A 27,842-nucleotide genomic window follows, 5' to 3' on the forward strand; every position below is an offset into this window, starting at 1 on the left:
ATCCCCTGGCACTTCTGACAGAGTCAATTGGAAAGCTGGCAGAAAGTTGCATGTCATGGTCACACGAGGTTCTTATTTAATTACCTCAATTTAACAACAACAATTAGAGCTGCCAAAACTGCCATCACTAAGTAGCACCGTCATGTGATTTTTTTTTTCAACTTATGCCCATATCACTTAATGATGGAGTTTCTGATCCCAATAAGTATTAAATGAGGACTATCTGTATGATACAGTTTTCCCCTGGATAATATTCTGTACACATTTAGTAGTAGTCCTAGATAACTCAGCACAGGTCAAATATGTTTACTGAATACAAGATTTGTTGTTTATTTATTTTTGTTGAGTTTCCTTTAGGAGTTCAATATGGCATACACTGCAATTTTAAACATACATATTAATTAGCATCTCTAGATGAACTCAAAAAGAGATTGTGCTCTATGAATTTACATATGATTTTAATCCTTAGCAAAGTCATCCTTTGAAAGTGATCCCTTTCATGTTGGAAATTTGTGTTTCAAAGCAGAAACCAAATTGTTTCTCATTTACAAAATTCTGACATACACATTTTGGGAAATGTAATAGAAAAGACAAGTCTAAACAACTTTTTAGTAGTGCGTAAGAAGCACTTTAGGTCACCTGAATTTATTTTAGAGTTACATATTGAATAAATTAAAGCAAAACTACCTGATCAAGAATCGTTTTCTTTTTCTTAGAGTCTCTAACTGAAGACAAGCTAAGGAAATGCATTTCTCCCATTTTCTTCATCTTCTCATCCATATCAATCTTCTGCTCCAGTTTTTTAATTTCAGTTTTCAACAGTTTCACAGTATCTTCTTTGTGGTGTTGTCGTGCTACTGCTGTTGCACAAGCAGAATGAACTGCTGTGATCCAATTCTCTAATTCTGTTTGGCTAGAAGTCTATAAAATAGAGGCCATAAGCATCTTGTTTAATATAAGCTGTTTTAAAAGATTCTGCTTCAGTAAACTTTGTAGATATTCATGAATATGTTGTTTTATCATGAATATGTTGCATTAGAACCAAAATTAACAACTGCAGAATGTGTCATTAAAACTAAAGAATCATTGTGTTAAAGAAAGCTTCCTAGAACATCCCCAAAGGACTACTCAGTGATTTAGACTAGCATTTTAGAGGTAGTATGTAAATATTTATAGCATAAGTATTTGCTTTTAATAATAAAAACTAGTTCCATTAGTATTAGTATCATTTAGCAACCTAATAACTGATTGTAATAATTATTCTATAATATCTCTATCAGCTTTGTAATTAAACATGAAACAACTAATTGATGGAATAACCCATATCAAAGAATAAGTGACGTGAAGAGTTTTATTAGATCTATATGACTTTACTATATAATATGCATTTATCTCCACCATTGCTACGATAGTTACAGTAATAAATATGAAGAAGCAGGAAAAGAAGGAGAAAGCAATAAAGCATAACAGAAAATAGATTTATGAAAAGAAATGCCTATGTCCCTGACACAGAGATAAAACAATTTACCTGTTTTATTTCCTGGAAAGGTTAAAAAATGAACAAAATTTGATTTTAAATGCCCTTAAAATATAACTCAGGACTGAACAACCACTTCTAGCTAGTGAGCTTGGCTTTTTTCCTCAGAATACTGTATATCTATTATATAAATCCCACGAGGTGAGGTGGGTGGCAAATAAAACAAATAAATAAATAAATTGCAGTTAAAATGGAGAACCAATTGCTTAGTTAATAAATTTCCATAAATTATCCGCTGGCTATTGTTTTCCAGCATTATATCACTATCATTTACAAAAAAAGAGGAAAAGATGCACGGGTGAAATCTAAAAATTTTCCCTACCTATTCTGTGGGTGTGGCTTAATTGGTGGGTGTGGCTTGGTGGTCAGATGACTGGGTGGGTGTGGCCAATAACAATAAATAATAAAAATAATAAACAAAGTATAAAAAACAATAAGAGGTATCAAAAAACAACTTTCACACTTTACACACACACACCACAACACAACTGACTCACACACAATGTAAAAGCAGCTGCACTTCACACTTCACACAGCCACAAAAAGCTCAAAAACCAACTTTCACACTTTACATACACACAAAACTCACACACACACACAAATGCCACATACAGCTTTCTGAGATTTTGTGTGTTTGTGTAGTTAGACTGAAACACTACAGAAACACACCAAATCTCAGAAAGCTGCACAAATATTTTATTTTATTATTTTATTTATTTTATTTTATTTATTTTATTTTATTATTTTATTTTATTATATTTTATTTTATTATATTTTATTTTATTGTATTTTATTATATTTTATTATATTTTATTTTATTTTATTTTATTTTATTATATTTTATTTTATTTTATTTTATTTTATTTTATTATTTTATTTTATTTTTTATTTTATTTTATTTTATTTTTTATTTTATTTTATTTTATTTATTATTTTATTTTATTTTATTATTTTATTTTATTTATTATTTTATTTTTTTTTAATTTAATTTAATTTAATTTAATTTAATTTAATTTATTATTTTATTTTATTTTATTATTTTATTTTATTTTATTTTATTTTATTATTTTATTTTGGACTTCAAATTCCAGAGTTCCTCAGCCAGCAAAGCAGGAAGTCAAAGCAAGCTTTTCTTTTTCTTCAGTAGCTGAAGAAAGCATGGCGTTGCCAGCCCGAAAGAGCAGTAATTATAGGTAAGTGAGGAGGGGGAATTGGCTGGGCATGGGTGGGGGCTCTTGAAAGTGGGGGCTATTAAAAAGTGAGTTTAAAAGCCTGTGAGGATCAGGAAACTCCTCTGGGGTCGCCAGAGGAGGCTTTTAAAACCTTTTTTCTTGTTTTTTTCCCCCTTCGGAAAACTTTTAAAGGGTTTTGGTGATCTCTGCTCAGCCCCATGATCATCAGAGGGTTTTTTTTTTACTTTTCAAGGTATGTTTCGGCTGAAGAAAAACTTTTAAAAGTAAAAAAAAAAACCTCTGCTGATGGTGCGGCTCAGCAGAGGCAGGGGGGGCGGGGCCAGGGATTTTTGCCACTGGTCCTCCGAACCAGCAGCTGCCATCACTACCTAATCGGGCGAGCCGGTGCAAACTGGGAGCATTTCACCACTGAAAAGATGTATGAGATTTGAATCCTCTTTTAAAATCTTCAAGTAAGAGTAAGTTCTTGTAACCTTTAGATATAATTAATTTGGGTGCACAGCAGTGGTGGGTTTCAAAAATTTTCGCTACCAGTTCAGTAGGCGTGGCTAGGTGGGGGGGCATGTAACTGAGTAGGCATGGCCAACTTGATGTCATTCATGCCCACTCAGTCACATGATCCCCCCAACCTAGCCATGCCCAAAGGAAAAGGGAGGAATTTTTTTGGAATTTCCACCTATCTACCCCCATCCTCCCTTCACCAGTTGCCCCCGTTTCCCCCTCCTTTAGCAGCCATGTCCCTAGCCCCGCTTCCTCCCCCACCACTGCCTCTTTGTTCAGGCTGCTTACCTTCCGCGGTGGCTGCTTCAGTGTTTTTGGCGGCCCCAAGCCAGCCACCACTGCTGGAAAGCGGCTGGCAAAGAAGCCTCACAGGCCACCAAAAAGTACCAGAGGTTACAGAAAAAACTGCTGCTATCGCCACCATGTTCTTCACGCATCCACATTCCATTGGACTTGCAAGGCAATGGGATGCGTGTATGCAAAGAACATGGTCGCAACGAACATGGTGGGTGGGGCGAGTAGGTGGGGGGGAACATGGTGGGTGGGGGGACCGGTTTGGGGGCATGACCAGCTGGCCATCGCTACTGGTTTGGCAACCTTGGCCAAATTTCTGCCAACGGTTCACTCGAACCGTTGGTGAACCGGCTGAATACCACCTCTGATTCAGACATAACTGGAAGATGCATGAGAAAACTTGCAATTAGATCATGTGTGCAAAAAAAGGAATAGAGGGTCTATTCCTGGATCCATCTATACACAGAGAATGTTACAAATATCCAAGTTTCAAAGTCCTACCTAGAAATCTGTTAACTACATACTAATATTTGTTAACCTTTTCATTACTTTTCTTTCACCTGTTTTATATTTTAAAAAATGTTTCACTGAATAACATCTCTATTTTTAGAAACATAGCCTGTTTTCCCCAGGCTTTCTTATTCATATCTAATTTTCAGTAAACAAGCTAAATAATGGGGAAATAATAACAACAATATAATAAAATAGGTTCGTGGGAAAAACTCAATAGGTGGATAAAAATGTAAATTCAGTCTAAACATCTGGCTGACTGTGTGACTTACTATAATAACAATAATAGCTGTTTTAGGTGAATTGACATGGGATAACTATGGAAGGAGCACATAACAAGTTTCATTAGCTGGGAAAAGCCAGAGCAATTCTGGCTGACATTCGATATAGACAACTGTATGCGAAGTTTAAATTATAATGCTTTACTGCATCAAAGAATTCAGTTATTGGTTATGTCAGTGTTTTGACTGGTCAGTGACAGAAAGGGAATGTAACTATTATTTAAGTTGTCTCAGAATTAAGTGAAGTAGGAGGACTGAGCTATTACAAACTAAGCAGAGTTTGGTTTTCTATTGTTCTGCCTCCAAAAGAAATGTAAACCTTATAAAGAAATGTATGTACCTGAAACATGAGCATGCCATTTTAAGATGTCACAGGCATCTGATTAACACCAGATGTCTTTCAAATTTAATGGATCCGCACAGGTATCCATGGTAGCTGCCTGTCTGAAGAGGAAATCAGCAGGAGTATATGACATATTTGAAAACAAGGCAGCAAAAATTGTGTCAGTGCTATGAGGTAGGTCAGGAAGTAGACAGCAGAAGAACCATACAAGGTCAGTGTTATTATTATATAGTATAACAACAAAATTTTGACAGTGTTCCTTTCTCCTTCCTTCTTATGCTTAGGAGTATCAAGGAAGGACAAGCTTGAGTCTCTTCCTCACCTCCTCCTGTCTTTTCTTTCCATTACTACTATTAGGTGCCTTCTTCAAAGTTATCTCTGAGCCCACAACAACATCTATTCTTTGCCTGTGCAATATTTTTACAGTTTTGTTTTGCATTCAGTTTCATCAGCAGTTTCTGCTATATATTGAAGTCCTGAATGAGATGAAAATGGCCAGGGATCTTATATATCTGAAATTATAAACAATAACATCTCATGAATAAGACCTTTAAATTAACTTTATAAGCTACTTGATTTCATTTATATGCTTTTGTAAATATTCATGAATTATGTGGGTAAAGGTAGATTATTACATTTAAATTATGCATATTTTTATAAATTTTTGCATAAGAAATCAAAGTTGGGGATGTATAATAATATGCAGATTAATTCTATGATAATACATTATATTTATTAATTCCTTCCTACCCATAATTTCTTTCCTAAATCTTAGGAGGAAGGGAAGGAAGGAAGGCCTAATAGATACACCATTGACAGAAATCACTTTATAATTAAAACAAAACACTATAATTGGCTTAGCTCTATGAGGGCCCCTATGTATTTAGCAACTATCTGGCCCACTGTTTTCTAAGATTCCTTCTGAAAACATTTTGTATCTTTAGAGACTTATTAGGAATAAGACTGGTACATGAGGCAAACTCACTGAAACTAAACAGGTAAACTCACTGAAGGATACTTTGGCCTTCACTACTAATATTCCCTAGCAATATAACAACAACAATAATCATTACTGTAATTTGTTAAATATTTATGTCACATGACTGACAGTATCAGTAAAAGTAAAGTAAAGATGGTAAAAAGCAGACAGAAACAGAAAATAAAACCATGGCTCCAAAGAGGACTTTACCCATCCTTGCCTGGGTGAGCACCCAGGCTTCCAAGGCCCTTCAAGGAACCGGTAGGTTGGAGGCCATTCAAATCTCATTCCAGAGGGCAGGAGCTATTACAGATGAGACCATTTCTGGGGTTCTGATAGATGGTATTAGTTAATCAAAGGAACCATGAGCACGTCAACTCTGCCAAATTGAAGCAAGCAGACAGATACTACAGAAGGCAGGCAGTCACTTAAGTAACCATGCCTTATCCTCCGTAGGGTAATGACAAAGCACGTTGAATCATACCTGCAAGCTAGCTGGTAACCAGTGCAGCTTGTAAAGCAAAGAGTTACATGAACATCCAAAGATATGCTCATCACTGCCTTCACTGCTACCTTATGGATCAGCTGAAGCTTCTGGATGATCTTCAAGGGCAGCCCCAATATAGAACACATTGTAGTAGTAAGTCATAACTGACTGAAGGCTCCCTTTATCTAGAAAAGGGGACGACTGGCATGCCAAATGAAGCCTAGAAAAGTTCTACCTGGCTACACCTGCCACCTGCTCATTGAGCAGGATCTCTGAGTTCAGGTAAACTCTCAAATGGCACCCCATCCTTTAATAGTGAAGTGCAAGGTTAGAGATGAAATATCCCTAAATCTGGGCAGCCCAAACACCCACAGCCGCTCAATTTTGATAGGAGTGAATCAGAGATGGTTCCATCGCATCATAGTCTTTAGGCACTGGGACAGAATCTTGACAGTACCACTTGATTGGCTCAGGGTCAAAAGATATAATTTGGTGTCATCAGCATACTGATGATACCAAACCCCAAATCAGCAGAGGACCTCATACAGTGATTTAATGTTGATAGTGAAAAAGAAGAGAAAGAAAACAGAACCTGAAGCATCCCACAAAGGAGGGTCCTAGGGAGCAATCTCTCCCTCACCTTCATGACTGAAACTGATCCCAGAGATAGGACGAGAAGTATTATAAAATGGTTCACACAATCACCAATCTGTGGAGCCAGCTCAGAAGGACATCTTGGCCAGCAGAGTTGAAAACTGCACAAACATCCAGGAGCACAAGGATAGATATGCAGAAATTGAAGAAAGTCACTTCTAGGATACTTCTCAATTCATGCAGGTTATGTAAAAATCAATCGGCTGAAACCCACATGAATTAGTACCCCAACTCAATATTTCAGAATCTTCAGCAATATCCAAAGATTGTTGGCAGATGCACAAATTGAAATTGTACATTGGAGGGCAAAACAATCTTACATCTATTCTTTAATTGAAGACTATCTCTCCACCTAAAGCAAGTAAATCTTTACAGGAAAAAATATTTTATGATGTCTTTAGGCAACATTTTATTTGGTGGAAAAGATATATGCATACTTGAAAGCAGAGTTCAGGGCAGTCATAACCAATATCTCAAGTAGTGTTTATAGAACTGCAGTAAAATATTTTATGAGTTCTAATGTTATGTTTACCCATATATTAAATGTAGGTATTAAATATGTGTTTTCTACATTTCTCTTTGTTATCCAACATTACTACTACTACTACTACTACTACTACTACTACTACTACTACTACTACTACTATTACTACTATTACTATTATTATTATTATTATTATTATTATTATTATTATTATTATTATTATTTTGGAGGAGATGAGCCCCAAATATGGCCAAGGAATGATATGATGTAGTTTAGTCTTACCAAAAAAAAAAGCAACCTGGAAACAAATTCCTATTAACTCTAAATTGCATAAAGTTCCCAGCATTTGGTTACATCATGTCACTATGTATTTTGGATGAGCTCAGTTTATAAAAAGAGCCCACATTTATCTATGCTATCTATCTACACCACTTATTTATGTAATAAAACCTTGGGTGGTGAATAAAAGAAAACTCCTAAATATCATTACTGATTATAATTTATACAGTAATAAATAATTAAGCAGGTCAATAATTAGGTGCCCTCTTCAAATGTTGAAGTATCATTCAGGGATTTCTGTGAAGGATATGATCAAGAATGAAATCAAAGGCAGAAGCAGCAGAAGCAACATGGATGGGTAGAACTCACCTGAAAGAGAAATGCATCTCCAAGAGAATTGCTGAGGCAAAAAACATAATCTTTCTTTGGATGTTCAGGTACTGCTTGCACTATGCTGTTTTCCACCCAGACTGCATGTTTTGGGATGCTGTTGTGGTCTATGCCAGATCTGCCATCACTTTCATAGAAGAATAAAGTACAACCTTGAGAAAAACAGCAATTTATTAGCAATCTATGTATCTGACAAGATAATACTACGGTTAGAATATAACCTTTCAGAATTATGCAATGCCAGCATACAGAATGATGAAACAATAGAAATAATAGCCAGTATGAATGCTAATAAATAAATAAGCAAGCAAGCATGTTCTGCTGTGGATTGTATATATCTATTATTTCATTCACTTAGCCATGTCCTTCAATATATTCCATTTCATACATTATATAAATATATATAGAATTTGCCATTCCTATTCATTCAACAATTCGTATTCCATGATCACCAAGAATGCTGCGCCCTCTGTGGACTGAGAGTGTTTCTCCCAAAAACTTGAATTTTTAACAAACTTGAAAATCACTAATATCTTGATTCCCCACCTTCTGTTCAGGCTAATGCCAGTTTGGCAACATAATGATCAGTATTACAGATTTTTCAGAGTACATCGTAATAATAATATTTCATATAACACTTAGTAATACAGGGATGCATGAAATACAATATAGAATCTATATTACCAGTTTCAATATCTGGGGCATATGTAGCATTCCCTCAGAATGGTAAGGACAATAGTCATGGTCAATTATAACATATTTTGGGTGTAGGAAAATGTTCAACCAAAGCTCAATTTTACACCAAGCATCCCAATACTATTTTATGCAAGCTTAAATCTCTAATCTAGAGATAATCTTCTGTACATCTCAACAATCTGAGACACATGCAACCTATTAACATATTTACTTAAATAAACCTTTGTGCATTTGAATTTAAACAATTTTCATGTGCAGGACTTCCTTGATTACTTAACAAATTTATGAATAAAAAAATGCTATGACTGCATTGCATTTTTGTATGCAGATGATGCTGTATTGTTGGCTCAGGATTCAAATAATTTGCAGAGAATGTTATATGCAACCAGGAGTACTGGTCTGAAAATTAATATAGTTTTTGTCTGACAGGGAAAATGGAGTGAAAAATTTCAAGACACACGTAAAATACTGTGGCAGGTTTATTAAGACAGAATTTTTTTTTAAAAAAAAAGATTTAATAGAAAAATAGCAATGTGTTGAGAAATGACTGTGAAAAGTAAAAGATGGCTCTGCTAACAGTGCACCTCTGTCCACTTTAGCATATGAAAGTATTGCGGATTGTATAAAAGTGAGTAACCAGTATGAAATAAGCACATTGGCTTGGTCATACAGAGTGAATGAATGAGGACTTAACTGCAAAGCAAGTATAGGAAGATGAATAAGGAAATGGAATATTAAGAAAGTCATACTGGATGGAGTTGATTAAATCCTCGAAAAGAAGATGAGAAATATAAAGAACAAAAGTCTTCCATGAAGCAATTATTTAAGATTTCTCATGAGTTCTTTTTTCTTTGGAAATAAATTAAGCTGATACAGTTCTGGTCCTCAAAAGAGTATCTAATTGCAAAGGAATGCATAAAAGGGGATGCCACTACTAAGCAAAGGTAAAGCCACTTCATATGGGGAAAGGAATCCAAGTCAGATTTGTTATCCTAATTTAAAAATCTCCATTACACTAGCAGATTGGATAGAATGAAAATAGATGAAAAACATGTGTGCATAATACTGAATGATTCCTATATCTCTTTAATACACCTCTTGATTGTCATTAATTTTTTGGGACTAGAGCCCATTTGGTCAGAGTTAGCAAGGGGAAATGGAATGTATTTTCATAACTTAAACAACTTTTTTGTTTTTACCCATCCCTGCTTTTGTATAAATGAAACCAAATAATGAGAGAACTAGCAGATATAATCATTGGTTCCTAAAACAAAATCGTTTGGGGGTAATTAGACGTGCAAAAGAAGATACACACCACTGAAACATGATATATTCCAAGATGACTTAAAGAAAACAATAAGAATTTTTTTGGGGAAAAAATTGTGGCCTGATCTAGCCTCACTGAAAGGGAACAAAAACTAGCATAATATTTTAGCTAATGATCAGTTTGAAGTTTTTTAAAAAAAACACCAATTTTTCAGTTAGGCTAGACTCTTATAGCTTGGAAGAATGCAGTTAAAGTTTATATTATTTTCAGATGAATTTTTCAATTTAATATATATTTTCTACTTTCAAGTTATAGTTACCAGGTAAACCCAAGACTTCAGAAATCAATTGTCAGCAAGACATAGCAATGTTAATTTCAAAGCTTAAATACTAACTTTACTAAACCTCAGTTATCCAATCTGAGTCACACTTTAAAGTAATAACTCTTTTCTAATCATCTTTTCCCCTCTTTCTCTCCAGATGGCTGTGTTTATTTGTGTCACACTATCACATTCTTCCTGCACACTGCTTGGGTTAAACAAATTACTGGTCTCTCTCCAATCCTTAACTAGCCACAGCTGATCAGTTTTTCTGGAGTCAGCTGTAATGCAGGCAAAGCTATTACAGATAGTCCTCGATATACAACAGTTCAAAGTTACAATGAAAAAAGTGACGTATGACTGTTTTGTACAGTTATGACAGTTGCAGGATTTGAAACCTTCTAGCAAGGAAAGTCAATAGAGAAGCCAAATTCACTTAACCACCATGTTACTAACTTAATAACTGTGGCAAGAACGGGACAAAACTCACTCAACAACTGCCTTGCTTAGCAACAGAAATTTTGGGCTCAATTGTGATTGTAAGTCAAGGACTATCTGTATGTACATTCAGCCTCTATAAGCTGAATGGAATCTGGAATCACAGGAGCCACCACCTATCCCTTGGATCTAGCTATTAACTAGTATTTCAATGTTGATTTTTTAGAATAATTCCATAGAGAAATTAGCTGCCATGTCCCTTATTCCTTGATCTGCCTTGAGCCATATTCCATTCTGATACTCTCCCGACCACCATCTAATTCTTGTATAGGCAGCATTACAAATACTATATGGGAATCCTCTCATTTAGGCCAAGATGACTTATTCTGATATGAGCTTCTCCTAGAGTTTATTCAGTGTTCTGAGGGAAATAATAAAAATCACGTGGTTTAAAACTGTGGATTGTATTCTGTTTCTTTCAGGCTCTTGCGGTTTCTGTTATCTGTTTCATCTTAAACTACAGTTGAAAAGGTGCCCTTGGGAAGTAAAAGCAGTGGAACAAGACTATACTACACTTGCTTAAGATATGAGAAAAACAGTAAGAGTCAGTTTTATTCAGCAATCTGAGGAAAAAACAACTGTAATCACAAGGAAAATCAGGGGGGAAAAATCAAGTCTAGCATATGTATTCAGAAACAATCACCACAGGTTTATTATAAGTAGATTATTTCCAAATAAATGTACTTTGGATTGGAATCTAATGTTAATTCACACTATTATCATTTGTCACTATACGACACTGTTTCTGCTAAAGTAAAGGAGTTTTTTTTCCAATACAAAAATTATATTTTAATCCATAGATAAAGATATTTTAAAACTTTTGATGGAAATAACAACTATCAAATATCAGTTTGTAACACTTGCTTTAACTCATAAAGGAAATGAATTTAAAGGGTTCATGATTTTGAAACAGTGTTTATAGAGTGAAAACATAGCAATTGAGGCCATCATTAGAATCATTGGTAGTTAATTGTCTACATTTACATTAATTTCTACTGGCAGGCTTAGATTAGTCTCCAAATGATATTCAACATTATGAGAGACCTTTCTCTAAAGTTACTTATGACCTGTTTTAGAAGTTACAACAATGCTCCCACACTCATGCACACACAGTCACATGACTGCATTTGGTGCACTTAGCAACTGGCTCACTTTTATGGCCATTTGCAGCAGCCCATGGTCACTGTACTACAATTTGTAACCTATTTTGCTGGTGGCATTTACTCCCAGTTTTCCAACAAAAGATACTCATTGGAGAAAGTGGATTTGCTTAACAACCATAGCGCTTGCTTAACAACTGCCACAATTTTTTTTTGAAAAAATTGGTCTGGCCATGTGATGCCTTAATTTACAACTGCAGTGACTTACAGCTGTAATTCTGGCATTAATTTTGGTCATAAGTTGAGGACTACCTGTACTAACATGGTATGTTATTTCCAAACATGTTAAGGAAGGAAGAAAAACCCAGTCATACAACAAAAGACTCTTTTTTTTGCATTTATTATACTTAATAGTGCTTGGCAAATTAGTCATACTGCCTTTGACCAAGCCTCCCTTCCAAACACTCTACACTTCAGTTGCAATCCTAGTAGAATTGTCATCTCACCAAGCAAGGTGGGAAGAGCTTCAAAACAGACATGCTAAGAGCATATAACCTTTCAACACATAAGTATGTTCAGAGAAGAATACTGATTACTTCACAAGATGAGCCTGCAAAAGGTACACATAGATTTTGATATCTGTTTACAAATAGAATGAGACACACAATGTTTCTCACAAACAAATACACATTCTTAAATTTCCAAACAAGCCTTCATTAATTCTATATAAATTTTAGATGCTTCTATATTTTTTGTAATGTGCAGATAAACAAAACATATTCACTGTACCTTTCAGGGAAACCCAATACTGTTTCCATTTCCTCCGTGTAGCTAACTCCACCTTCTTGTTCTTTTTATGGACAAGGAAGTTTTTCACTGCAAGACCTCCAGCCTTCCTTACTGTTCCCTGCCCAGCTGTAAGAAGAATATCTGACTGTCCTGGAGAACTCAAAGTCCCACTGCTCTGTTCATCACTCAGGGTAGAGCCAGCCTCATCCAAATTGTCATTGGTACTGCTCAATTCCAACTCTCGCCGAAAGTTTTCATAGACTCCCTGACGGGCCCCATCTCCAGTTGAAGAACTGCCACTGTCACTACCAGCAAAGGCTCGGCTGGTTGTTGGTGAGTAGCTGGAGTTTGTGGCATTTGAACGTCTAGAAAGGAGGTCTGTGTCTGTTGTTGCACCCTCAATTCCGCTGTCAGCAAATTCACTGCCATCTCCTGTATTAACATCCTATTTAAAAATAAAAAAAGCAGCATGAAAAAGTCCTCCAACTCAGTCTAGTTACTAAAAAACTTTATGTTTGCAGTTAAATTCTATTCTTTGCTGTCTACATATAGCAGTTTCATCTAACTTAGCACTCATTATGACCACCTAGTACAGGAACCTTCATTCAAAAATCAGACAGCTTACCAGTGGTGGGTTTCTACCGGTTTGCCCCAGTTTGGGTAAACCGGTAGTGGCGGCGGTGGGAGGCTCCGCCCACCCACCCAGACATCATCATGGACATGCTGCGCATGCGCAGAAGTGCCACACGTGAGCGTGAGCGCTTCTAATTGTGAATTGGTAGCAAAGGTAAAAGGAACCCACTACTGGAGCATACCATTTATAGTTCTGTGTAAAATATATTCATCTTACTTGCTATTTTTAAAAAACTTTTTTATAAAAAAAATTTAACAAATAAAATCGTTTAATACATTGGAAACAAGTGCATTTTAAAAGTTTAACATTTTTAACTGTTGTAGATTTCAGAGGGAGAGACTTAACCACTTGGCCTTAAGTTTTAAACTATTCATGCAGCATTTTAAATTGATTTGAAATTGTAATATAAATACAGAAAATGAAAATGCAACCTCTTCTAGTCCTTACTGATGCTGAATTTTATGGCTGTTTTCTTGCAATTGCTGATGAACTTCAAAATCACAATAGGTGGCATTACCTTAATGATAGTAATAATTGTGTACTAAATTAAAACATTTTAAAGGATAGACAAATTCATCAAATTTAAGTACTCCAAAATCATATTTCATATTTATTTAAATATATTGGTGCTTCTTCCTATGTCATCAGGTAAAAGTGCTGTAGAAAAGAAATTTATTAAAATAAATGCAATACAATCAAATCCAAGATTCAAAATTACTATGAATATAAAATGAAAGAATGTAAGAAAGAATTTATAACATACGTTAAAGTTTTAAGGTCCTTAGCCAAGCAGGCTTCTAAATTCTAAATGCAGAATATTCTTTACAGTTAATTGTGATTAAGGCTCATCAGTTGGTCTATATATTTAAGATCATAGCAGCAAAAGAATATATACATTCCGGGTAACATAAATGATAACCAGAAAAATCATGTCTTTTAGAGTATATATGACAAAATACTGTACAAATAACTTGTTTAAAGATCTTATTTTCCCTGGCAGAGATAACTATAAAGGACAATAAAACAAATAATGAGACAGATTTTTTTAATCTGGAATTGACTCAAGTAGACTGAATCTTTCTGCCAGAGGGACTTGATGGTTCATCCCATCAATCACTGCTATTGACAAAGATTGCCTTCAGGTTTTGGGTATCTGATACAGCTTTTATGGTTATATTGCTTAAATAACAGGCCCTCTGGTACAGTAATCTATTTTCAACCTCCTGTACAATGCAGCAAATTCCAAAAATCAAAACCATTAGAATTTGCCTTAATGTGCATGTATTAACCAAATCAATACTCCCACTATACACATATCTGTATGTAGTGGTTAAGGTCTAGAATAAAGGTTGTAGTTTTCCCTTATGTGTAGAAACCAGCTGAGTGACTTTCAACCAGTTAGTCTCTCCCAGCTTTAGCCTGAGAAGTAAAAAAGGCTAAACTTGAAAAGAATTGAGGCCTTTGAACGATGGTACTGGAGAAGGCTCCTGCGAGTCCCTTGGACTGCAAGCGATCAAACTGGTCAGTCCTAGAGGAGATCAACCCTGACTGCTGTTTAGAAGGCCAAATCCTGAAGATGAAACTCAGATATTTTGGCCACCTAATGAGAAGGAAAGACTCACTGGAGAAGAACCTAATGCTGGGAAAGATTGAGGGCAAAAGAAGAAGGGGACGACAGAGAACGAAGTGGCTGGAGGGAATCACTGAAGCAGTAGGCGTGAGCTTAAATGGACTCCAGAGGATGGTAAACGACAGGAAGGCCTGGAGGAACATTGTCCATGGAGTCGCGATGGGTTGGACACGACTTCACAACTAACAACAACCAACCTTGATTGGGCCCGAAAGCTAAATTATAGTCTACAACTTTCAATTAATAGGTTTTCATCCTGCAATGGGCTTATTTGGGATGATAATAATGATAGCGATTTACACATTGAGAGCATATGCACCAAGACAAATTCTTTGTGTGTCCAATCACACTTGATTCTATTCTATTCTATTCTTAGAATGATTCAGCAGAGAAGTATTCTTTCTCTGCCTTAAATCTCTATTCATGCTAATTTCCACCTTTAGAAAGCAATCCACAGATATAAATTTAAGCCAGAAGGGTAGAGTTCTAAACATTTCTTAAGGAACTTTGCACTGAACATGTTTGTTCTCATGAATATAAATTACTAGAATATAAAACTGATAAAATATTTTATTTTGAAATAAATGTTGGATTTTATTAATATTCAACAACTGTAACATATCTTTAAATTAGAAATCATCCTCATAAGAACACAAAAATTTAAGACCTTTTTTTGAGGTGGGATTGAAATCAACCTTAATATAGTAAGGATGTCTAATGTCTGATACACATTTTAGACGCATTCTTATATATTAAAGTTCATATATTATATCTCTTCAGTTTATCATGTGATTATTTTTCTCAAAGTAAATGCATGTAAAAAAGCTTGCAGTATACATTTTCATCTGGCTAATTTTGTTGGTGAATTATATATTCTTAAAATATAACCATAATAATGAGGTGCGTGGATTCAAAAATAAAGAGACAAATTCCCCAGCTAGAGGATCAAAGTTAATTTCTTCCCAATATGACTGAATGCTGTGAATAAACCAAGTGCTTGAACTGATCCTTAGGCAGAATTCAATTTGAAGTGGTGAGGAATAAACATATAAATTGCAACCAAGACATTTCTGAATGCCTGTAAAATTGTGAATTGTGTCTGGCTGATTAGGAATACATTCAAGAATAAATACTCCCTTTGCATATCCTGAAAACATTTTGGAAATCTGATATAAATAAAATAACTCAGATCCTTGAGATATCATACAAATGATTCTCACAAAGAGGCACAAAAACAGCAACATGAACTTTTAGGGCAGATTTCCGTAAGTAGCAGTGGATAACTGTGGGATGTGCTACATTCAGTGAAATTAGAGCAATCAGCTGTTCCCAGACAGTCTGAATGACCTTCAAATAGACTGTTAGGGACTAAATCTGGAAATGCAAACTGCTGTATTGTCATACTTTTCCATCCATATAAACAGAAACAGAAACGTGGAGAATTGGAGCTTTGTTTTGTTCAATTCTGGTCACCAAACAGCAAAAATTACAGTTGTATAAAAACAATTTCTCAGTTCCTGGAAGCAAATTATTTTAAATTATTGTTCACCGTCAGATACAGGTTGAAATGATAACAAAATTTTTTAAAAGAGGCAAATAGGAGGTGGTGAATTTATTTTAACTATTTTGTGGTATCAGGATCAGAAGATTCCAGTTCTGGGACTGGACAAGTGGCTGGTGATTAGCCATGAATACACAATCAGCTTAATTTTAATGTGGGGTTTATGTCAGCTTTAGAGCAACACAAACCCTGGAGCTCAGGCCAAACTGTCAAACTTGATTAAAAATGAGAATCTCTCTGAGGATTATATATTTCTTGTGGTTAGTTATCAGGAAAAATGGGTCAATTTTATAAGTAATTAATTTATGATTCTATCACTAAATGACCTTTACTGGGATGATTTAAACATTTCTAGTTTAACAAAGTATAGATCAATGTTGGCAAACCTTTTTGGCATCGAGCGCTGAAATGGGAGAGTGCATGCAGGGCATTGCCGCAAACCAGAAGAGCAGCTCCCCAGCATGCATGCGTGGGAGCACTGGAAACCAGAAGAGCAGTACCCCGGCATGCATGTGCGCGCCAGGAAGCTGAGCTTTCAGTTTCCGCCGAGCACATGCACACTGGTCACCTGATCCTTCAGTTTCTGGCACACATGCACACGTGAACACCAGCTGGCCAGCACGCATGTGCATGCTGGAAACCAGAAGCTCAGCTTCCTGGCATACGGATCCATGCCAGGGAGCTTCTCTTTTGGTTTCCGGTGCTCCTGCCCACACAGAAACCAGCTGGCCAGCACGCATGTGCGCACCAGAATCTGGAAGAGCAACGGGCGATGGCTGGCATGCCCAGAGAGATGGCTCTGCATGCCACTTCCAGCACGTGTGCCATATGTTCGCCATCACTGGTATAGATACTTAAATAACAATTCTCTTCAGTTTTTCAGGTATTGATTTTTTTGGTCATTTTTCTAATAATCCAGAATATTAACGAGAGAATAGGCAACTGGAGTTAGGCTATAAATATTTAAAATATAAACTAGAGAAATTTTAAATTTAATTTTATAATAGAAATGGCAATTCAAAATGAATTGTGTTAGCTTACAATTTTGAAAGTCATGTTTGCATCAGTTCTTAGTTTCTCCCTCCAGAATTCAAAATATAATTTAGTATTGGATCGTACCGTATTAGAAACAAGTTTTTATACTGAAAAGTAGAATGAGAAATATCTCCAAACAAATAATTAGCAGGAGGAAGGGTGATGCTGAAAACTCTCAGATTACTGTCATTTGTATATAATAGAGAAAGCAATCCTGATTGTGTCAGCAGGCCAGGGATCTTTGCAAGTTGACAGATTGATTGATTTGATTGTTTGATTGATTGATTGAGCGAGCGAGTGAGCATATGGCAAGCAATCAGGACATTCAGTTTAAGAAATAGTTGCACAGTGTGGCCTAAAACTGCAAGAAGTGTAGCATTGAAGAACTATTTTTTCTACCGTGTTTCTCCAAAAAGACAACCCACCTTGAAAAGAAGCCCTATCACATTTTTAAGCACATGATCAAATTAAGCTCCACCCATAAAATTAGCCCTAATTAAGATCCCGCCCACCCTGGGGTCCAGGGGGAGGGGGGAGGCACACAGGTAAAAAGCTAGAGTGGGAATGAGGGGGGTGGAGCTGCCCTATTTACCAGGTTTCGCACACCCCAATACCTGCCTCGCCTTCTTGTACGGCCACTTGCCACCATTAGCACACATCGCCCCAGCCACCGTTTCACCTTTAGATGCCTGCCGGAAGGCATCTGCAGCTGATAAAGGAGCTCCAGATCGATCTGGAGCTCTGTTATTGGCTGCAGATGCCTTCTGGCAGGCATCTGAAGGCAAAACAGAGGTTGGGGCGATGTGTGTGAATGGTGGCAAGCGGCCGTAGAAGTGGGCTGTCAGTGGTACTGCCGTGAGGTGAGTCAGTAATTAAAACCTTCCAAAAAGAAGGTTTTCTAGCCATTTTTTAGGGGGTCAAAAGAAAATAAGACCAGGCCTTCTTTTTGGAGAAACATGGTACAGTCAGCTGACTGTTTTTGTTTTTCTGATGAGCTAGTCAGATTGAGCCATTGGAAGGGAGGAGACACACATTGTACATGACAGTTGGAAACCATCAGTTTCCACTGATTCATTATCAGAAAGATGGCAGCTTCCTTGCCTTCTCTGTCTTCCAGCAAGTCTGAAATGCTATAAAAACACCAATCAAGTAAACATTTATGAACTCTGACTCACATTAGAATGTCCAGAGGTAGTATTTGGCGATCTTAATCTCTTTTATGAGAAAAGTGGTCTAACATAGTGTTTCCAAATTTGCAATGTATAGTTCATAGTTATGGCAGACTGTCTCCAGTGCAGCTATCAAAATAAATTCAGATTATATATTTTTTTTTAAATAGCCAGTATCTCACAAGATTGCTCAGTATCAATAATAAATGTCGGCTGGCGGCCCCCAGGGGAAGATCCTTCTCTGTGGGGGCTCCTACTCTTTGGAATGAACTTCCCCCTGGTTTACGCCAAATACCTGACCTTCGGACCTTTCGCCGCGAATTGAAAACATATTTGTTTATTCGCTGGGCTAACAAGTTTTTAAACTGTTTAGTTTTTAAATTTTAAATTCTATTTATGTTTTAAATTGGGGTTTTTAGATTTTAAATATTTTAATTTCTCGGCCAATTGTGTAATAAGTTTCTTAATTTAGTTTTTTAAATTGTATATTGTGTATGTTTTTTAGCCTGGCTGTACACTGCCCTGAGTCCTTCGGGAGAAGGGCAGTCTAGAAATTCAATCAATCAATCAATCAATAATAATAATAATAATAATAATAATAATAATAATAATAATAATAATAATAATAATAATAATAAAAAATATTATTTAATTTTTGCATCTAATGGAAACTACTTGTGCCAGGATATCCATGCCGTTACGTTGCTGGTCCCTGGTTTATGCAATAATCCTTAACAAATTTTTAGTGATAATGTAGTACTCTATCCAAAGGAAAAGTTTGGAACTACTAGTCTAGAGATTTGGGTAAGTTAGAGAAAATGTACTTGACCCATTTAAAAATGTGGCATTGATTAATGGACACAGATGCTTTAAAAATGTGATTCTATAACCTGCTTCTCAGCTGTGAAGCCATAATTTACTCATACCTTCACAGTTTGAACAACAGATGTAGATAACACTACATCAAATGCTGTTTCAGCTGCATCTTATTCCAACTCACATGCTTCAAGCAAGCTGTCGATCACTGCTTCTCTTTCTATTCATTTTCATGAGTTGCCTCATTTTTAAAAAATGGGTCTCAAAAAAGTGTATTGCAGCTTCAGGCACCGAGTAACTTTGATGTCATGCTGTACTCCATAACATTATTTAAACACTATATTAAAACTAAGAAAACAATTACATATTTCAACTGGCATTTCAATATGTTATGATTAATTACACTGAATTGAAAGGGGTTCATTAGAAGGTCACATAAAGCATTATCCTTTAAAATATATGTGTAGTTGAGTTATCAAGCAGGTGAGTTATTCTCACCGGAGATGAACACCGCCCCCTAGAGTCAGGAATGACTAGCACATATGTGTGAAGGGAACCTTTACCTTTACCTTATATGGTAATAGCTTCTTTTGCAAGTTCTCCCAGAACTTTTACTCCCCTGCTATTTTCTGTACATCTACAAGTCTTGGGATTTTTTGTTCTAACATCTCCATCTTGGACAGTGACAGTACTGCTCATAACGTAAGTATCAGCACCTAAGAATTATGCTCACTATTGATATATGGTATATTCAACAATATGCCATAATGTGTTGCTAAGCTAACCAGACAAATATGGATCTGAGTCTGGACAGTCACCAGATGAGATTTCATATGGAAACTCCATATATGCCACTTTGAATTCCAGTAAGAAGAATAGGTAATATAAATGTCCTAATCAGTAAATAAGCAGTAAGGATTTTTAGACCGTATTGTTTTTCAATGGTTTTCTAGATTGCTGGCATTAAAAAATTATCTACACTACAGATCATTTAACTTTCCTTTATTCTGTGTATTCTGCAGAAGATGCAAGCCTCAGATAAAAGCAGACAGCTTGTAAAGCAGAATAATAGTTATGAAAGACACATATAAACTATACTATGGCCACATGTAACACTTCAACAGTAAGGCAGAATAAAGCAAACCGGAACCATTAATGTGTGGTTGATTGATTCTATTTGGCTTCCATTACTAGTGGGCTTATCTAACAAATTTGGACAGCTGTAGTCAAGATGTCATTAGTATTAAGCATGAATAGGAAACTGTGGCTTGTTCTTTATTCCAAGCAAACAAGAATAACAGAATAACAGAGTTGGAAGGGACCTTGGAGGTCTTCTAGTCCAACTCCCTGCTCAGACAGATAACCCTATACCATTTCAAACAAAAAGTTGTCCAATCTCTTCTTTAAAACCTATTTAAGACAAGCTAGAATTAGGTACTAGACAATCTTTGATCCCTTGGATCATCATTTCAGATGAGACATTTCCTTACCAGATTCCTCAATGCTTTCAATAATGATAGAACTTCTAATGTACTAACTTCACTGGAAAAGCTGGGATACATTTAGAGATATACCTGTCTTAAAATAGTCCATGTTGATCTGTATAGCACAAATGTCAGCACAGGAAATGTTTTATGACATTCTGAATTATGTCATAAAGTATTTAATGACAATGAGCTACTTCAGTTTATTTTTGCTCTGATGTACATTTCTTCACTGGTAGTTAGTATCAAAAATACAGGAAGGAAGCACATGTGTTCTAACTCACATATTTCAGTCTTTGCCAAACTTGGAAAAGTTAACAGGTATTTCATAATTTTGGGGAAGGAATTTCAAACCATGAGCTTTAAACAAACATACCCACATAACTATACCATTTCTACTCCCCTGTGTGAAATTTAACAGGTGCTAGAGGAATTTTTAAAATAGAAAGATTATGTTGTTCAAGTCATTTTATTAACAGTAGCAAAAACGGAACGTTTTAAAAAAATATTTACAAAATGAATGAAGGTTCTAGACCAAAGTTGACGTACCTTTTCAGCACTGAGTGCTGAAACGGGAGTGTGCACATGCACGTGTGCACCCATGTGCCAAAAACTGGAAGAGCAGCCACCCAGCACGCATGCGTGCTCCGGGAAGATGATCTTCCGGTTTCCAGTGCACCACCTGGTCTTCTGGTTTTTGGCACACATGCACACACGAAGCCCAACCTGCCGGTGTGCATGCACACGCCAGAAACAAGTACAGTGTCAGTGAAGTGTCCCCCAGCCCACCACTGAGAACAAGCCGGTGCAGCCCCCCAACCACTTCTGCCAAGGGAGCGCGACTGCTTCCCAGGCAACGTGCCTTTTACCCTGGCGCCGGACAGAAGTTCCTCCTGCGCAGATTCAGCTCCTGCACAGCCCCGCTGCCCCAAAAGAGCAGCAGGAGCAGCAGCAGTCACAGGGTGAGGGGCAGGGGCGACTGGGCTGGAGGGCTGGGGCCGTGCAAGAAGCCCACTCGGGCAGAGAGGGAGGGAAGCCCGGGCCTGCTCATCCTGGCCGACAGCTCTACTCCCCTAGGAAGCATTTTAGGGCACATGAACTGTTGCCTGTTGGTCTTCCGGGTTCCAGCACACCGGCCAGCTGGTCTTCACATGTGGGAGTGCCGGAAACTGGAAGAGCAGCTGCCCAGTGAGCATGCGAGTGCCGGGAAGATAATTCCAGTTTGCTGGTCTTCACATGTGTGTGCGTGCCAGAAACCAGAAGACCAGGTGGCCAGCACGCATGTGCACACTGCAAATCAGAAGATCATCTTCCCAGCACGTGCATGCATCCTGGGCAGCTGCTCTTCCAGTTTCCGGCGCCCCCATGCATGAAGACCAGCTGGCCGGCCCACCAGAACCTGTAAGAGCAATGGGCGATGGCTCGCATGCCCGGAGAGATGGCTCTGCATGTCACTTCAGGCACACATGCCATAGATTCACCATCACGGTTCTAGACTCTTATTCCAACATTTATGTTCTTTTCTAGTCAATTGACATTAGTCAATTGTGCAAACAATTTCATCACTGAAGCACATTACATGGTTTATGTTCTCTGTGACCATATCAATAAAATGTATAGAAGCATCCAGTGTGTAAAAATAATAGATGCAGCTACAATTCAATCCAATCATAGGTTTACTTGAAATGTTAACTCAGAAATAAAAGTATTTCATATTGAAATGATTCTTATATTCAGTCTATGTAAGAATCATTAATAAGAAAGGAAAGGATAATTAAATATTGGCCAAATTGGACACATTTATTCAGTCAGTCAAAAGTAACAAACTTCCCATCAAATGCTTTTCTTCCCCTTGAAATCAAAATTAGTGTTTTCCTTCCAAGTGCATCATTTGGACTAAATGCCATCAAGTGAATGTTGACTCTGAATGACGTCCTTCAAGACGTTCTCCAAGATGATCTGTCCTGAATCTGTCAGTTCCATTGAACTGAAAGATTTATTGTGCTAATTTATAATTATCAGACCTCACTACTTACAATTTCAAACTTGCTATTTACATTATTCCAGCATACAGTACTAAGCTCTAGACTAGTTTTCAACCATGAAAACTTGCAAGTAGATGGATTAAATCATCTTTTGTCTGATTAAACTTTAGCTGAACACCTTTTGGAAAGCTAAGATCATGATAGTCAATAGAGGCTTTAATACAAAACATAAGCATCTGAGTCTATATAGATTTTAAGCAAATACCCTCCCTCATCTCCCCCCCCCCCAAAAAAAATCCCCTGCAAGCTTCAAACTCACAAGCTGGCAAAGCATTTTATCAGTTCTAGCTAAAATGTTGTTATCTGATTATTCTGTATATCACGTATAGAAGTTTGGGTGTTTTTCCACCCTGTTCTCAAATGCCTATCCTTTAGTTCTGACTGCCAGCTCTTCCTCTGGATCCAAGAATCAAGGAAAAGCAGCAATAATCCTCAGGTTGGTGTTTTCCTGAAGTGTTTTTCCCCTCCATCTTTCCAGGACTTCTTGCATTACTGGGCAACCCTAAAAGACTATATACATAGTTCAGTTCTTCTCCTTGAGGCTTCTGGTGCTCAGCCAAAACAGAGGGGTGGCCAATTATAAGCATAATTCATATTATGTGAAACAATGGATAGGATCTGAAGTGTAATTTTTCGCCCTCTTTATCAAAAACTGATCCAGGTGATACGCTGAGTCATTACTGCTTCTCAGTAAAATTTCAGCAATATTGCCACAGGCAAAACTGATAACCTCCTCCCAGAAGCAACACCCATAATCCTATATATTAATGCAGGAATTTTACAGATACTTCAGCAGAAAAATACTGACAGGGTAAGATCTGGCTTGCTCCAGGGAAACTTGTTAAATATTTAAATTGCTACATATTATAGTTCCATGTAAGCCCATGTTTTAAGTGTATAGATTTGGGTGCTCACTATATCTGTTTGGCCCCTATAATGCTCTCAGGGGCTAGGACGTTGAGCTTGTCTATCGAAAGGTCTGCAGCTCAGCGGTTCGAATCCCTAGTGCTGCCGTGTAACGGGGTGAGCTCCCGTTACTTGTCCCAGCTTCTGCCAACCTAGCAGTTTCGAAAGCACGTAAAAATGCAAGTAGAAAAAATAGGGACCACCTTTGGTGGGAAGGTAACAGCGTTCCGTGCGCCTTTGGCATTGAGTCATGCCAGCCACATGACCACGGAGACGTCTTTGGACAGTGCTGGCTCTTCGGCTTTGAATCGGAGATGAGCACCGCCCCCTAGAGTCTGCAACGGCTAGCATGTATGTGCGAGGGGAACCTTTACCTTTGCCTTATATCTGTTTGGCCCCTATGATGCTAGCAGATGTTCCATTCCTAAATTTTATCAGTAGTAAACACTATTTTATCACATTCTGAGAAGCAGCTACAGTTATTTTACATAACGGAACTATGAGATTGAGGAAGATGAACTGAATTCCAGATAGAGCTCAGATTTGAATGAAAGTATTTGATGAAAATAATGAAAATTATAATAGTAGTAATTGGCCAATAGAGTTTTTAACAGTTTGATTACTATTGACAATATCTGTTTTATCTTAGGCACTCATGACAATTAAATCTTCATGATGATATAGAGAGAACTGTGCTATTATGTCCCATCAAGTTTACAGTATGAACATTGAATGCCATTTTTTAAAATCATGTGACAGAAATCATTTTTGAATGCAAATAAGAGAAATTATAGCAGATACAGAAAGTTGTTTCAAATATTAAAGAAGCAATATTTTATGCTAGCCTTCCTCAGCTGGGTGTCCTCTTGATGCATTGGTGTAGTTTTCCTAATACATCCAAATGGCATTCAGGATGGGATTGGTTGTTTTATACTGAATTACAGATTTAGATATGAAATCCTATTGAGATTTTGGAGACCCTAGGGGTACTTCTACATAACAGTTGTGTTCTAACTTAACACATAACTCAGAGTGGATTTTCTAGTTGTCTCTATGGTTAATAGCAAATCCAATGTTATCAAACTATTGAAGAAGCTATTCAGACCATTGTGTACTCCATACTCTTTCTAAGTCTATGCATGTATCTTAAAATGTAAAATATGAATATGACACACAAGCTTTGCAAACATGTGCTCTGCATGGAATGATTACAAGAGTGCTATGAATGATTGCAGCTGTTTTTGATTAAATATTTGATGACAAAAGTCCAAGTTCATCTCAGTAAAATATGTTAATGTGACGTTTTATTTTCCTGTTTCCCTAAGAAACTGTTAAGGTGGTCTACATGAAAGCTATCTTAACTGCAAGAACATGCTAGAAGAGATAGTTTTCATATTTTATGATGTTTACAAAAATAAAACCTTCCTTTTAAGGCTGGAGCAAACAGTCTTGCCTTTCAGCAAAATATGAGGATTATTTGCACTTACCTTTAAATATATTTTCAAAGTATACAAGATAGAACAAGAAAAATGCTGAAGAAGCAAACTTGTTACATACAAGCAGCTTGTCTGAACAATTTCATAAATGAATTGAGACAGAAATTAGTTACGATGCACCAGATGTCAAACCAGTCATAGAAAAATGTAAAAAAAAAATCATTCATAGAAAAAAAGATTGAAAAATATACTTAACTGGAAATGTTAACTCTTCCAAACAACACTCATCTAATTGAACATAGTTTCTCATCAGTTGTAGCAACTATTTGTAAATTTTCACAAGATATCTTTGAAGTGTATAATATGTAATCAAGAGATTTCCTTAACTCAGAAACTTCAATTGTGTGCACAAAATTGAAATGTGTACATTCAATACAAAGAGCAAACCAAATCATTGTAATTATTTAAAACCATTATATTTGGAATATATCCAGTACATACAATGTTGAAGTGCCAGGGTGGGAGGAAGAATCACAAATGTTTATTGTACTGGTTGAAATCATTTATTTTATATAATAATATCAAGCCTTTAAAATCAAAGCTCTTTTGATCATCCCAGTAATATGGAAGCACTGCCCAGGCTGATAGCCACAGCTCTTGGTTAAAAAAAGCCTTTGGGATTAGCCGCTTTTAAACTGGCCACTAGTTTCTTCTGAGTAGGAAGAAATATAAGAGTGCTTCCCAGTGGAACTCCACTCAGGCAACCAAATCTTCCCATGTTCTATGTGCCTATAAAATTTCTGGTCTTTTTTATGGTAATTGTGGTTTGTTCTCCTCCGGTTTGTTCTCTGACATCTATCATGCTTGTTCTAAACTTCCAGTTTCCAGCTTCTGAGTTCTGTAGCTCTGTCAATCATCCTGCTTACAAGAAAATGGACAGCGCATGAAAAATAACAGTACTGACTTTAAACCATTACCACCTACTGATTTTTGTTACATTTGCAATGGCACTCACACCTGAGCATTAGAAATAGAAAACACAATGAAACATCCATTTTCAAACTCCAATCATTTCAAAATATTCTACTATTAAGATAACATAAAAGGCTTTCAGATTTGTTAATATCACTGATGTTCATGAGCAGTAATTTCTAACTCTCCTCTCTTCACTTCCTTTATTCTCCTCAGTTCTTTGAATCCTCTCTTTTTCTCTTTAGTTTTTTGGTGCTAGAGAAAAAAAGGCAACCTACCATTTGTTTCAGAAGAGCTGCAACAATGACATTTTTACATTCCCCAGATGAAAAGTTTTAACATTTATTCTACGTTAGCCATAAGTGAAAGTGCAGATTCCTCCTGAATCTTCACAGGAAATTTCTTTTTTAAAAAATAGGAAATGCTGCTGCATAGTACATCTGAATACTACCTACCTGGCCAATATATGATTTACACATCACTTTAACTTTAACCATAATTTACATTCATTCTGACATAAATATTATTTATTGCCAGAGGAAAGGTATTTTTAAATAAGTCCTTGAAGTTTCAGTTCAGTTGAGGAACGTATGCAAAAATAGTACACTGAGCAATTGGTACAATACAATTGAATTTCATGTTAAGTTAATGAAGGAAAATAGTATCACTGTTGTAATATTTAATATTTAATATTGCTGTGTCTTAGCTCTATGTTAGATGCCGTAGAAAAATTAAATGGTAGGGAATGATCAATATATGGTTTATAATAGCCACTAGGCAACCCATGCCTCACTGGATCATCATTTCAAAGACATTTTCTTACCAGATTCTTCAATTGCCTTCAGCAATGACAGAACTTCTAATGTGCTGGCTTCACTAGAAATGTGGGGATGCATTCAAAGATGTATCTGCTTAAAAAATAGTCCATATTGATCTGTGTAGCACAAACATCACCACAGGAAATGTTTTATGAGATTTTGTATTGTTTCAAGCAATAGTGGGTTTCAAATCCCGGCACTAATGGTTCGCTATCAGTAGTGTGCGAGCGTGCAGCATTTCTACACATGTGCAGAAGCTCCTGCGCATGTGCAGAGCATTTTTGATGTCTGGGCAGATGGGTGGAGCCTCCTGCCACCGCCACTTCTGGTTCATGCGAACTGGAGCGAACCAGGAGCAACCTACCACTGGTTTCATGATAATTTTTATAAAATTTATCAAATTTCAATTCCAGGGGAGTTATGGGTTGTGAATTTTGGACATACTCTCTCTAAATTAGCCCATTTGAGGTATCTTTATTTTTTTTTTAAAAAAAAGCTATCTTTTTTCTAGATATATTGCACTTCAGTTTCCACAGTCTCTACCCTGAAAAGTCAGTGACAGCACAGCATAAGGATTATGGAAGTTGAGACTTTATTTTAAAACCTTGTAACATAAATTTCGAAGCATTTGTTGGGCCTTGTTTATAAATCGTTGATTAAATATGACTCCCTACTTTGTCTACTATAAATTCTAACAAAGCAAAAATATGGTTAAATGAAGAAGTTACACACAAT

The 27,842-nt window shown here is 36.5% G+C and overlaps 1 protein-coding gene across 12 annotated transcripts in view; it reads right to left on the minus strand.

The window, feature by feature from the left end:
- Positions 1-27,842, minus strand: part of TIAM1 (TIAM Rac1 associated GEF 1) — a 196,446-nt gene that overhangs the window by 50,361 nt on the left and 118,243 nt on the right. For all 12 annotated transcript variants that reach the window (XM_058184638.1, XM_058184630.1, XM_058184637.1 and 9 more), the window contains 3 exons: positions 12,602-13,046; positions 7,912-8,084; positions 688-921 (listed from right to left, as the gene is read on the minus strand). In XM_058184638.1, coding sequence (XP_058040621.1) covers positions 688-921; positions 7,912-8,084; positions 12,602-13,046 — 852 coding nt within the window. The remainder of the gene's footprint in view (positions 1-687; positions 922-7,911; positions 8,085-12,601; positions 13,047-27,842) is intronic.

Source organism: Ahaetulla prasina, chromosome 5, assembly GCF_028640845.1.
Source record: "Ahaetulla prasina isolate Xishuangbanna chromosome 5, ASM2864084v1, whole genome shotgun sequence".
Taxonomy (NCBI): Eukaryota; Metazoa; Chordata; class Lepidosauria; order Squamata; family Colubridae; genus Ahaetulla; species Ahaetulla prasina.